Consider the following 15,292-nt stretch of genomic DNA (forward strand, 5'->3'; position numbering starts at 1 on the left):
TTTTAAGGGAGTTTGGATTTGGTATTCGTCAACATAACTATTAGTATTAGCAATTATTAGTGATATAGTTACCCACTGGCCCTGTCATAGCAGTATAATACGTAGTTGTATGAGATTGTATAGGAGCTAGCTGTAACAGATAGTTTCAGTTTTTATGAATATACAAGTCTTGAGCAATGCTTGGCCCCAATGGATCTCATGTCTTAATTTTGCCTATTAATATGCTATCGAGGGGGAAAAATTTTGAACTTCTGCAACCACGGCATTAAGCAGCCTTAGCAAAACTCTGGAACACCTCTAATGTTTTCCTAACACTATTGAAATCGTAAAGTTCAACTTTTGAATTAATTTAACCAAACACAATAAAGAAACAAGTTTCTATAGTTTTATTTAACTTTCAATTCTAATGATTATATAAATTTATATTTATCGTTCTTCCAATTGGCCTACACTAAATAATGTAGGGAAAAACTTATTTATTTTTTGTTTTACATTGATCTTTGCACAGAAATAATCTGCTGAATTTTGTTTTAGTTTCTTAAAAAAAATTATATCATCCACTTCAGTGTTTTTGTCACCCTTCGGCATTTATTTAAATATCTTATGGCTCAGTGCTTTTTGTTGGCCTTCTGTATTTCTTTTGATATCTTCTGATTCAGTATCTTGTTGCCTTTATTATTTCATTAGGCATGACTAATCTTGTCCAGAATTAATGTTCATCAAATGCAGCGTAGAAGGCAAGCATACATTATACTTGCATCGTTTTGTTGGCAGAGTTTATTTACTCTGTGCAGTAGCTAATTTGCTTTTCAGTGATGCCTATGCTTAGTTTTGTTTAAGACCAGAACAGTACTTCATGCTCGTGGCCCAGATCCATCCTTTCCAATAGTATTTTGCAATGATTATTTACTATTGTTGGACGTGTATTTGTTGGTAAGTGCATGAACAATTAAATTTATACAAGTAAACATATTTCAGCAGAAATGATGGCAAAGTAAACTGCACCTGTGAAATGGAAATGGAACTTGTACTCTCTATCCTTTCATCATTGATGCAATCTTTAGTTCCATGTGTTCTTCTGTTAAGTTCATATTTTTATCCATCTAGTTCTTTCATTAGAAAAGGAGCCAAAATCATCTGAATTTGTTGTCTCCATTTGTGAAGCGTGAACATTCCCAAGTCAACAAAAAATGGGATAAACTAGAGAATAGATATTGGAAACTATTTTTTTAATTGAAATGTTCACGAGGTGACAACAATGTTAGTTGTATGACCAAACAGACTGTACATCAGGATCAGTATAAATGCCACCAATATGCTTAGGTCTTGTTAATGTCTTTGTAGTTGGCCATGTCGAAGATCCACTTGTTTCCACAAGCCAGTTGTTTTCAACTTTGTCTTCTTGTGACTGTGATCTGAAAATAACACGCAGAAAACATTAGAATGTAGATATAACAGTTGAGTTCAAACATAAAGAGATTACAACAATATCCAACCCAGTTATTAATGGGGATGTTTAAAAAAAAGGTGAAAGAAAGCGGATAAAGTAAAAAGAAACATGCAGTATTATTTATTTCTGTAGTCCTTGTACTAAGCAATCCTCTTTGAGCAATACGGTCTGTTTCTCTTGCAGATGTAACAATAAGCATTACAATTAAACACAAATCCAGACAAAAGGGAAATTTTCACCAACAGTACTATACACCATAAACACAATGATTTTAACTTAAAACCCTCTAATGGTCATTGGGCGTTTATAGAAAGGAAAAGACGATTATCATCACACTGATTTTCCAAATGAAAAAAGAGTTATATTGCATTATGTCATGTCCCCTTTTCAAATAATTAAAAATAATAATCTTTGCTAAGGGCAGGCAGGCCCAGAAAGGTGAAGTTTTGGAAAAAGGGGATAATCTTTGGAAGCTAATGGACTAATAAATGAAGATTATTATTAAAATATGTTTTATTAACCCCTCTTGGACGTGAGTTAGGGTTATGCCCTCTTTTAAGAGGTTTGGAGGCATTTTGGGTTGATTCCAAAACTTGATTTTTGCTCATTTCTTTGTTATTCTTCAGAGGCTGCCAAACCTGTGGAGAAGGAGACCCAAGAACGGGAGTTTGCAAGTTTTCAGGAAGGCTAAGGACGGGAGTTTGAAGCCATTCCATGTGCATGCTCATGCACAGTTTGCCTTTGTGCTGAACAGTGCAGATTTGTGAATTTTCGGGTGTATTTTTTGTAAGAGTTTGGTGTTTCCGGTTGAGTATTTCATATCAGTTGGGTTGCTGCTGTATATCAGACTTTAAAATGTTAAAATAGAGCTGAAAATATGTATTTGGATATGATTATACTTCTGTGATACATTATTAAGTCTTTGTGGTGATTCCGGGCTATTTTGTGCTATTTTCGGGAGCCTGATGAGCATTGTTTTTGTCCTCCGTTTGGGAGCTATTGTGTGCATGTTATACAGATCTGGAAATGTCATTTTATAGGCTGTTATGCTGCTCAAATTTCTGTAAAAATGTCCACTTTCAGATTTATTAATAATAGCTGAAGCTGTGAAGCTTTTGGCACTATTTTCGGCATACCCGATTTGGGGTTTCTTGAGAAATTTGGTGGATCTTTGTGATATTAGTTGTTTGATTTTGAAAATCTGATTAGAGGCGTGAAATATGATGTAAAATCAGTAAAGGGACATTTCAGTGGTATCAGAGCCATGATCTTGCCAGCCTGAGGGTTTGTAGAAATTTGCATGTTAGTTTTGACAACTACCCAGATCTTGCATGTCAGTTTTGACAACTACCCAGATCTTGCATGTCATTATTTATAGTTGCATGTTGCTTCTAATCAATTGCATGTCAAAATTTATGGTCGCATGCAACTAAGTGAAAGAGAAAAAAGATATTTGCAGCGAGAAAAGAATAAAGAAATTTTGATCAAACCTCCAGTTGAAAGTAAAAGTACAAAATCCAAAGAAGGGAAAAGTATGGCTGATCCAGATGAGATGGCAAAGAAATTCTTCCAAGACATCCAAAATACTCAGAAGCAAACAGTGGATTGTTTGGCAGAAACTAGAGAGGCTTTGCGAATATTGACAGAAAAACTACAAAGAGTTGCATCTATTAATGAGAAAGGGAGCACTTCAGAGGAGCCAAGAAATCTGAAATCCACACCATCTAAATCAACCAAAACTATTTTCTTGCCTACAGATGAGCCACCAGTACCAAATCCAGCCATTAATCCTGTGGAAGAGGTTACAGGTAACTTGATTACATTAAGAGCTACTTACAATGGCTTAGAGGATGACTTTCGTAGTTCGGTTCCTTTTAGAGAATATGTGGATATGATGAACACTTTGATGCCCAAGAAAGAGTACAGAAGGGAGCATGACATAAGTGGAAGAGAGCTCAAAAATAAAATAAGCAAGTTTATAGCACCTACTTTTGATGGAACAAATAAAATTTCAGCTACAGCATGGCTACAAAAATTACAGACCTTCTTCACACTTAACCCCATGAAGGAGAGTGATGCTGTTCAAATTGCAAGTCTACACTTGGAAGATGCAGCCTATGATTGGTGGTATCATGGAATGACTACTCAAGGTCATAATCACGTAACTACATTTGATGATTTTAGTCAAAGAGTGATAGATAGATTTGACCTCAAGGATGATTATTATGAGGATGTTGTTGTGCATGATGGTGAGATACCTGGTAGAGATGAGTAGACATTGAGCATTCATGACTTTTTTGAGAGAGAGAGTACCAGGCACAGTTAAATGCTTCGTCACATGAGGTTGAGGCTAGTAGTACTTCACATGATTTATCCCGCCAGTTAAAGGTGAGTGAAGATAGTATTGTGACTACATTATCTCATCATGACAGGCATGTGGAGTTAGTTGGTATTGGTCATATTACTCAGGTGAGGAGTTTGCTTGAGTTACTAGCTGATTCTAGTTTACGGATATGGACTCGAGATTGTTATATTGGCGTTTGGGATTCAGTTGACTGGAAATCTTTAACACTTTTTGGTAGCAGTGATTGTTTGGGTGCTATCATGGATTTGATTAGCAGATCGCGGTGTTGTCTTTTCTTGTGATAGCAGCTTGTCCAATGTTGGTATTAGTTTTTATACACCGGTGTTGGGCTTTGTTCATATATCCAATCGACCATTTTTGCTGGAATGTGTTGATGGTCTTTCATATTTGGTAGTGTGTACAAATGAGTCCCAGGGTCATATTGGCATTGATGACATCCAGGAGGATGTAGTGGGCAATTTTGAAGACTTAGTTTCCTTGGCGGTTTCTTTTGGTACAGAGGAGTTGGATAGCAGTGCTACAGTTTTTGATACTCCGTTTGTTGATATGAGCTTTGGAGTTGATTCACAGGATATGGATGGTAATACTCTAGAGACTAGTAACTTTGAGGATACTCCTTTAGACAGTGCATCAGAGGAGGTTTGTAGGAGACAGTCTAGCCAGTGCCATCATGTGTCTAATCAGTTGAGAGTTAGTGAGCGAGACATTGCTATCGCTTGCCAGCATTTTGATGCTGCTCGTCAGTTGTTAGCTGTTTATGGATGGGGTTCTCCTACTAGTGATGAGCAGGGAGGTAGTTATCTTTCCTTGACAGAGTTCCACTCTTTATGGGGGGCTATCCAGATTTTGAGACAGGATTATATGCAGTTGATAGCCGATAGAGATTATCTTATGGAGTGGAGCAGTACAGCATACGATGCATTGTTGGCCAAGGAAGATGAGGTGAGTGAGCTTACTCAGCAGCTTGAGGTGACTTCTAAGATTCTTGAGAGTACACAGTTGGCTTTCAAGGAGTCACAGTTTCATTTGGCTAAGGTGACCATGGAGTTAAAGCAACTACAGTCTTCACTAGATTCTGTACAGTCACAAGCTGTGGTGTCTGATGATCCGAGGATGTCCATGGTCGAGATTGTCAAAGATAGTGGAGATGGGGATGCATCCATCCTTGATACTAACATTGGCATATCGGGTTCATCCCCACTAGAGTCAGGTTCAGTTGAGTTGGGTGCTGCAGTAGATTGTCGTGGTATGCCTGACATGGTGGTGACCTCTAGCACTAATGGCATGAAGACTAGAGATGCTGTATCAAAGACCATGTGTGATGTTGGTGAGCCGATAGTTGGCATGGTTCCTGCTAGTAATACTACTCCCTTGGCGATGTCTTTGGAGGTAGTAGTCAGTTCCAACTTGGTTAGTGATCGATTGCAGTTAGTTACATCTGGATTGCAGTTTGAGCCACTGACTGAGATTGGCGCATTCTATCAGCATTACATTGTAAGGTATGCTCATCAATTTACCTTTGATGACCATGTTGAGATGATGATACAAATATGTACTTTGGTTCCTAGTGCTTATCATCAGTTATGGGATAGTTTAATGCCTCAGGATGAGAGTTGTGATGGACATGACATGGCGATAGGTTCTACAATTGACAGCTTGGTAATACATGACTTAGAGCAGGAGTTTCAGAGTGATGCTTCAGCGGGTGTTGTTATTGATTCTACTCCTTTGGCTATGACATCTCCTGACTTAGCTGGTGATCAGTCACAGTGGGTTGTATCACTTGTTCATGGTGAGCTGTTGACTGAGGTTGGTTTTTTTTATCAACATTATATTGCAAGGTATGTACATCAGTTAGCATTTGATCCTTGTGTTGAGGAGTTGATGGCAGGAAAATTTGGTTTGGGTTCCAATTCTTGCTGTTTATCTTGTGATGGCTTTTCACCATCAGGGGTGCATGGTAGTTATGGTTATGAGACAGTGGTCGATGATCTACAGAGTTGTGTTGACTGCAGGCGTTGTATAGTGTGTGGATTCTCCATACTTGGTACAGTTTCATTCGAGAGCATTCACCATTGTTGCAGAGTTGGATTGTACATTCCGTATAGGCCAGTGGAATGCATTGATGGTATTTACTGTGTTGATAGTCCACTTTACTTGGGCTTTGATGTTCTAAGAGTTTGTGTCTCATGGGTTTCTGACTGTGGAAGTTGTGATTTTGGAGTTTGGTTGAGCTATAATTGTCAGTTTGATTATGGATTCCTCTTGGTCATATTGCAGAGGTTATTGCAGGAGCCTGTGTTAATTTGTAGTAGTATAGTTCATGACTACATTTGGGATCCAAGTGGATTGATTGGTTTATTGTTCAGCCATTGCTTGAGGACAAGCAATGTTTGGGAGGGGAGGACTTGTCATGTCCCATTTTCAAATAATTAAAAATAATAATCTTTGCTAAGACAGGCAGGCCCAAAAAGGTGAAGTTTTGGAAAAAGGGGATAATCTTTGAAAGCTAATGGACTAATAAATGAAGATTATTACTAAAATATGTTTTATTAACCCCTCTTGGACGTGAGTTAGAGTTATGCCCTCTTTTAAAGGGTTTGGAGGCATTTTGGGCTGATTCCAAAACTTGATTTTTGCTCATTTCTTTGTTATTCTTCAGAGGCTGCCAAACCTGTGGAGAAGGAGACCCAAGAACGGGAGTTTGCAGGTTTCCAGGGAGACCCAAGAACGGGAGTTTGCAAGTTTCCAGGAAGGCTAAGGACGGGAGTTTGAAGCCATTCCATGTGCATGCTCATGCAGAGTTTGCCTTTGTGCTGAACAGTGCAGATTTGTGAGTTTTCGAGTGTATTTTTTGTAAGAGTTTGGTGTTTTCGGTTGAGTATTTCATATCAGTTGGGTTGCTGTTGTATATCAGACTTTAAAATGTTAAAATAGAGCTGAAAATATGTATTTGGATATGATTATACTTCTGTGATAGATTATTAAGTTTTTGTGGTGATTCCGGGCTATTTTGTGCTATTTTCGGGAGCCCGATAAGCATTGTTTTTGTCCTCTGTTTGGGAGCTATTGTGTGCATGTTATACAGATCTGGAAATGTCATTTTATAGGCTGTTATGCTGCTCAAATTTCTGTAAAAATGTCCACTTTCAGACTTATTAATAATAGGTGAAGCTGTGAAGCTTTTGGCACTATTTTCGGCATACCCGATTTGGGGTTTCTTGAGAAATTTGGTGGATCTTTGTGATATTAGTTGTTTGATTTTGAAAATCTGATTAGAGGCGTGAAATATGACGTAAAATCAGTAAAGGGACATTTCACATTAACTGGCAAGTGAAGTGAAGGGATAACAAATCTCACTGTGTTCATAATAGAGATTTAGCAAATACTCCTCAAAATTAACAAATCTATAGCACATACTTGATAACTAATGTGTGCAAATTTCATTAATTACTGAGGATTGTTCTTATTATTTGAATCCCATATTTAAATAAATATTTCAGATTTTGAATATTTGAATCCCATAGTTAAATAAATATTTCAAATGGTGAATGTAAACATATTCCCTCCAATGAAACATGTTGTAATAAGAAAGGTAGGAGAAATATGTAGATAAGGTGATTTTCCTATGTGACTACCATGATATTTACTACAATCTGTCTAACGGAGAGAGAGATAAATTAGCATTTAATACCTAACCTTATCTTGTGTAGGTATTGATTTATCTTTCTTCCATTTAACAACTTAGACTAAATCTTTAGGTCATACATAAATATATTGTACATTAGGTGTTCTCCAGGTCATTTTGGCTAAACTCTTGTGAAAGATCACTGAATATAATGATTTTACTACAACTACCATTTATCATAGTTGAAGGAGCCACCTGAGAAGCATACCTGCCTAGCTCCACTTGCAGGAAAAGAAAAGATAAATAAAAGAAAATTAAAACTAAGGTAAGATGGGCAGTCAAAAAACTGAAATCTGCATTAAAATTGTTTAAAAAATCTACATTTTGGACCAAACATGCAGGAACTAGTGGAAAGATTTCTCAATAACATGCTCAATTAGACAGACTATTTTACCCTGCCGTCAAGCCCACCATCTCTCATGAATAGAAAGTCAATATCTTGACGGGCAACAGTGATACCTTTTAATCAACTGGGGCACTGGCATTGTGGTTTTGCAGGCAAAACCCCATACCTAGTATTACAACAGCCCATTCAGCTGAATTCCTGGTAAACATTTGGTTGGGCCTGATCCCTGTGACCTTGATTGTGAGTACATGCCTTTAAATCACTGAGGCATTAGGCATTGCCTTTTGCCATGTCATTAAGTAATCAATTAGGTATCCACAAAATGCATATTCTTAAAACACAAAGATTCATCAAGTTGTCAATTATGTGTCAATCCCACACATAATCTTATGTCATCGCACCAAACTGCATTTCCGGTAAACATGGCCTTAGGCATGGCCCCTGTTACCTCCCTTGTGAGTTTGCACCCTGGAATCACTGAGACATTAAGCGGCTTTGTCATGTCATCAAGTCATCAATTAGGAATCAGCCCCATACAGGCTTACAACAACGCACAGAACTGCATTTCAGGTAAATATTTGCCTAAGCCTTCCCGCATGATCTCGCTTGTTAGTATGCGCCTCTTCTCCTAAAATTTACTTTGCTGGGTTCCTCAAAGATTTATCCCAATCCCAAATGCAAACTGTGCCATGCCTTGTACTTGTTCTTATGATTTTGACTATTTCTATCTACAGTCATAGGGATATGATGTTTCTTCGCTTCACAAAAAACTTGTCCTCAAAGCTAATGATGGAAAACAGCACCGTTGGCATCAAAGTTCTTAATCAAAAATCTAACCAAAGTCATTCTTACAGCTATAGTCCCATTGCTAATGCTATCATAGCTTCGGTCGGATAAAACCATCAAAGATACATATATATGATTGTCATTATAATCATATATGTCAAATCACATTATACTGCATAATATCATGTGTGTCAAATCATGTTAGTTATCTGTTGGCCGACTGTCTATTTGAATCGAGAGTTTACATTGTGGCCGTGAACAAGTCACGATGGTACGTGACTGCCATCATAACAGTCACAGTGGGTCGTGACTGCACAATGACAGTCACATATCATAGTGACCCTAAAACCCTTTTCGCTATCGTGACTTTTCAAACTCTATTTATATATGGCAAGGGAAATAGATAATACACTGGCGAACACATATTATTAATAGTCTTCAACGTGTACAATTTTCTGAGCATAATAAATGTGCAGTATGCAATTAATTTTATATACGTATATATAGAATTACAGTCTGCATTCAGACAGATACATGATAAATATTAAATATCATCTTGATATTTAGTATCAATATTATATAAGAAAATTTAATCATATCTGATTATCAATTTTAACATGGTAGCAGAGCAGATTTGAAGAAAAGATCCAAGATCAGATTTATTGGCAAATCGATAGACACCTAAATTTTGAATTCTTATATCCATCAAAATGGCGAACAGCATGAAACTTGAAGACAGACTTGAAGGTGCTTCAAACTTTGAAGCTTGGAAACTCCGAATGATGCCGATACTAAGCATGAGTTAAAAACAATTGTTGAAACTCCTAAACCTAAAGAGAATGACAAAAAGAGTCTACAGGAAACAAACAACACCAAAGCAATGGAATTATAAGTAGACAGAGTAAAAGATCATCTACTACCTATCATCACAAAGTTAGACTCTGCATATGTTATGTTCAAAGCTCTGGAAAATATGTTTGAGATCAACAACAATAGCAGCATTCTCACTCTTAAGAATCAACTCTAATATTAAAATGAATAAAGGAGAGACATCACCTCATACTTTATGAGGATAACAGAATTAAAAAACCAACTTTCAACAATTGGTCACATCTATGATAATGAAGAGTTAACTATGTTAACATTAAATGGACTCCTATTTCATGAGAAAACTTTAGACAAGGAATAAGTGTTTATTCCAAGCTCCCCAAATTCGATCGACTAAAGCCTGACAGCATACAAGAAGAGTGTAATTTAATAGGTAGAGGAATCGGTATGAAATCCACAAATGAAGACATTTAGATTCTCACCACTAATTTGAAAAAGAAAAAGGGCAAGTACTCTAATAATAAAGTCATTCAAGAAACAAAAGGAAAAAGATTACTCTAAAGTACAATGTTATAGATGCGACAACTATGGGCACAATGCAACAAAATGTCCCAACAGACTTAAAACATGAAGCATCCTTCGCCGAAGTCAGTAATCCAAATTTGGATTCAGAGAAATTTGCATTCTAAAGAACTTCAAAAAATACACAAAAAATTTGGATTAACAGCGAGTTCACTGTTCTTTACCATCCTCACCAAACCTCCTGCAAAATGAAGGTGGAACACTTCCAAGGTAAACTTGATATAATTGTAATTACTGAGAAATAGTCTTAGCCTATTTGTTTAATTTACTAATGAAAATACTTACGTTGTTTCATGACTATTTGGGCCCTGTGTACATCATGACGAAGTGACGACTTCCAAATGATTATCACTTGTATTTGTAAATGTTATTCCAAGGTGCCGATTTTTCAGTAACTTAATCTTCTATTGTGATAGACATCTTATGATCTCTGAGACAAATCATGATAGATTATAACTTGCATGGTGGATTAAGTTCTTTAAACAAACCATGGCCTTCTATTATGATGGACATCATATGATGTATAAGACAGAGCATGATAGATTATAACTTGCATGGTCGATTGAATTCCTTAAACAGACCATGGCCTTCTATTGTGATGGACATCTTATGATGTCTGAGTTAGATCATGATAGATTATAACTTGCATGGTAGATTAAGTTCCTTAAGATAGACCGTGGCCTTCTATTGTGATGGACATCTTATGATGTCTGAGATAGATCATGATAGATTATAACTTGCATGGTAGATTAAGTTCCTTAAGATAGACCATGGCCTTCTATTGCAATGGACATATTATGATGTCTGAGACAAATCATGATAGCGTTTCTTAAACAAACCATGCATGTTCATATGTAAGCATTAATGAGAATGTGTGTTTACATTCCTTACAAACATTTGAGTACTTGGTGAATATCTTCCAACTTGATGTTCAGTGGACCATTACTCTTGATATTATGAGATGATTTCTAAATGGGGAATATCTTCTGATTAAAGATATCCACAAAATTGTCAAACCTAATATTGCTTTGAGGTAACTTCTTTTTCCATGTTTATCCTTCCTAACTAAGAGGGAGTGTTAATGTTATTATAGCTTTGGTCAGATAAAACCATAAAATATATATATATATATATATATATATATATATATATATACATTATTATTATGCAGTTCAGTAAATGCATTCAATATTATTATTATTATTATTATTATATAATTGTCATTATAATCTTATATGTCAAATCACATTACACTGCATAATATCATGTATGTCAAATCATGTTAGTTATCCATTGACTGACTGCTTATTTGACTCGAGAGTTTACATTGTGGCTCTAAACAAGTGACGATAGTACGTGACTGCCATCATCACAGTCACAATGGGTCATGACTGCACAATGACGGTCACGTAACAATCATGACCCTAAAACCCTTTTTGCTATCGTGACTTTTCAAACTTTATTTATGTGGTAAGGGAAATGGATAATACACAGACGAACACATATTATAAATAGTCTTCAACATGTACAATTTCCTGAGCATAATAAATGTGCAGTCTGCAATCAGTCTGCAATTAATTTGAAATATATATATTTAGCATTACAGTCTGCATTCAGATCGATACATGAAATATATTAAATATCATCTTGAAATTTTATATCAATATTATATAAGAAAATTTAATCATATATGATTATCAATTTTAACATCCATGATAAGATTCTCATACAAAAATTCACAGTAGACCTCCATTATGAACTTTTGTGTGTTATGTCCCTTACTGAAACATGCCCAGTTAAGATCTTATAAACACAATTGCGAGAGGTAGAGGTAGAAAGTTATCTTGCCAAGTATGAATTGCTTTAATTATGCTTGGATTTAAACCTTGCAACAAAGAAAGAGGTACAAAATTCAAATATATGTCTACAAGACTTCATTAAAACGTTATTAGCTAATAAATAAATAAAAATATCCAGATACATAATATACTTAGGCATATGGTAAGAAAACATATCTAGCATTTCAACTTTCATGGACCGTAACCATATTAAGGGGTGAATAAGAAGATATGATGAGCCCTTTCGTCACTACCCTAGGCCCAAGGGCAGAAACACTGCCCCCCTTGGCCCCGTAACTTATGGAATTGGTGTACCTTGCAGAACTTTATGTTTTTTTCATTCATCATTCTATCTTATATGCTTCAAACTGTTAAGGTCCTTTAAATATCATATAATCCTACCATATGAGTTGTGGATAAAGACTAAAATAGGGTGCCCTTAACTCAACGCTAAACCCAAGAGTGGAATCTCTCGTCCCTCTTGGCGTCATGCTTCTTGAAGTGGTGTACCTAGCAAGGCCTACCCATCCATATGGACAACCCCTTGCAAATAGTGCTTTTGTATGATGTAGCCTACGCCCATTCCACCGCAAGCCTTATTTCCTTGCCTTTGTATGATGTAGCTCATGTCCATTCCAACACGGGATTTATCCCTTGCACTTGTCTGATGTCACATGGTCCATTCAACAGCAGCTCTTATCTCTTACCTTCATATGATGTAGCATGCTCCATTCCACCTCAAGACTTACCTATCTTGCAAGATATATTAATATAATGCAATTAAAAATATAAATACACATAGTATTCTACCCAAGTCACATATTCCACATGTCCATAAATCAAACTGTAGATATGAAACAGTAATTATCTAAATATAAACACAAAGCATCCTATCTTTAAAGGATGATATTAAATAGTGTCTGTTGTGACTAATATAAGCAGTCAAAGTACTAACTATACGCATTTAGTGATGAGCAGTAACAATTATTATGTCATGAATATCAAATACCCATACCAGCTATCACAGAAAATCTGTTCTAATGATTGTTGTCCAGACTTTTCCATCTTTGTTTCAATTCAAACGCATTTAGTGATGAGCAGTAACAATTACTATGTCATTAAATATCAAATAATCATACCAGATATCGCAGATAATCTATTCTAATGATTGCTGTCCATACTTTTCCTCCTTTGTTTCTATTCAATGATTATTTCCTTGTCTCTGCTGATGGTTCTCCTGCAATCACTTATGTGATATCTTTATCTGCTCTGCTTTCTAGATCTTCCCAGCATGGCTTCCTGTCCTTCTTCAATGGAGTTCTTCTCTTTTATATCCCCTATGAGTGCAAGGAGTTACACCCTTTCATTTGTGAATGCCCTTATGAATGGGTCACACCCTTTGAATATGAAAGATACATATGTTTGACAGCTGCTGCCCCTTTCACTACCTATCTCTCACTTCTCAAATGTATCTTTACTACTTTTTAGATTTGCACGTGTCCCATTTAAGATCTGCAAATCTTCTTCTAGATCTTCATATCTTTTCTTATTTCCTTCTTCATTCTTATTTCAGATCCCTCTTAAAAATTCTGCTCCGAATCTGGTCTAGATCTCTTCTACTCCTTTCTCCTCCCCTCAATTTGATCCTTCTTCCCCTTTACATCTTCCCCTGTGAGAAAGAGGCCACACCTCTTCATCATGTCTTCTTTTTGGCAAGAGCCACAATCCTACATAATTCTGCCCCTTCGAACAGTCACAACCCTTCATAATTACAACTCCTTTGAAAAGTTACAACCCTTTATAAACACCACACTTCAAAAGAGTTGTAACCCTTCATCATCGTTGCCTTTTGAAAGAGTCACTTCCTTATTTTCTTCATATTCTCTTATATGAAATCTGTTTTGGAATAAATTTGTTAAGCGCGACGTCAATATAATGCACACATCATCATTGGGCAAGAAAGGCAATCAATGATATTAAACCTATGGAATTTTAATATTAACTTTATGGGCTGCTTAATATGAAGAAATAATAAGTTTATTATCAATTTTAAACAATAATATTTTGACAAAAAATGCTTGTCTAATTAAGGTAAAGGTAGGAATTTTTGTTAAAATGCTCGTAACATTACACTTTCCCTTGCTGCCATTGCAGAATGCCTCCAGCATTAACAAAAAAATGTGTTTAACCTTGGAGGATCTCCATGGTTAACTACACTTGATCTGGAATAGGACTGGATGGTTGACTTCCCAGAAAATTTGAGTGCTTCACCTCTATATGAATTACCTAGACGCAATGCATGGTAAGTGTGTCATTCATTCTCATGATTATGGGTTCTTGTGAACCACTACTCTTGAAACATGGAGCAAAGAGTTTGGCTCAAAAAATACATAATTGAATCCTCATAGCAATATCAAAATTTGACTTGCTGTGGAAAATATCTCCCACTTATCAAAAAAAAATCAAGTCACCCATGAGTCTGCCTTTTACACTTCAACAAAGAAAGAGTAGTCAAACTCTAGCCATGATCATGACATCTTGTTGAGTTTCATATAAGTAGCCCACAATAACCGAGTGAGCAGAAATAGATAATAGATAAACCTGAGAAGTTCCCAGTTGGTACCTGGATCAGTTCCAGAACCATGCTTATACATGCGTGGGAGGTGTAATTGTTAATGTTTTGACCCAGAAATATAGATAAACAGCAATAACAAAGCATAAACAATACAGAAAGGACACAAAACATATATCCTGGGAAAACCTTTCCACTTGAAGGGAAAAACCCAGCCACACCAGCAAAATATCTCTTTTATTGATCAAGAAAAGTTCATAGTACAAGGCTTTCACTTGATTGATTTACGATATACCAATCAATAACATAAATAGATTGTATAAGACACTTCATCTTTCACACAAAAATCTGAGTCCTAAAAAAAAGACCGACCATATTTCCACACATTAACACTTCACATTTTCATATGCATGCCTCTTTGCATGATGTATGACACATCTTTTTATATAATATTAAGTAAATATTCTCACAAATGTCTCTTTCAGTTGAAGGTGACCATAACAGTCATAACAAACATATTTCCATTTTATAAGAGAAGAGATAAAGATCTCTATTGCAGCTATAAACTTCAACACTCCTTCTTAGCCAGAAAGAGACCTTTAATGAGGTAGGCACACATAGCTGCAGCCAAAGATGTCAATGATATAATCCCATCACATAACATATGTTATCTCAACATAACATAATTCACCATAGTTACTTCATAAGCACATAAAATTAGAGTCATGAATTCAAATGCATGACTTTCACCACGCCTACTCGCAGAGGATGATCCATCATACCTACTCGTAGAGGGTAGAACAAGGGCTTTTATTTCAAAACTTCTGCCAGAGAAGG

At 36.1% G+C, this 15,292-nt stretch overlaps 1 protein-coding gene across 5 annotated transcripts in view; it reads right to left on the minus strand.

Annotated features, from left to right (window-relative positions):
* Positions 1–1,013: 1,013 nt before the first annotated feature.
* Positions 1,014–15,292, minus strand: part of LOC149565925 (uncharacterized) — a 44,148-nt gene continuing 29,869 nt past the window's right edge. For 4 of the 5 annotated variants that reach the window (XM_089819388.1, XM_089819390.1, XM_089819387.1 and 1 more), the window contains one exon: positions 1,014–1,415. In XM_089819388.1, coding sequence (XP_089675514.1) covers positions 1,262–1,415 — 154 coding nt within the window. In that variant the 3' untranslated portion in view covers positions 1,014–1,261. The remainder of the gene's footprint in view (positions 1,416–15,292) is intronic. The other variant, XR_016362082.1, reaches the window with a different exon arrangement.

The sequence above is a fragment of the Cupressus sempervirens genome, chromosome 3 (assembly GCF_028749045.1).
Source record: "Cupressus sempervirens isolate cs-2001-9-10 chromosome 3, ASM2874904v1, whole genome shotgun sequence".
Taxonomy (NCBI): Eukaryota; Viridiplantae; Streptophyta; class Pinopsida; order Cupressales; family Cupressaceae; genus Cupressus; species Cupressus sempervirens.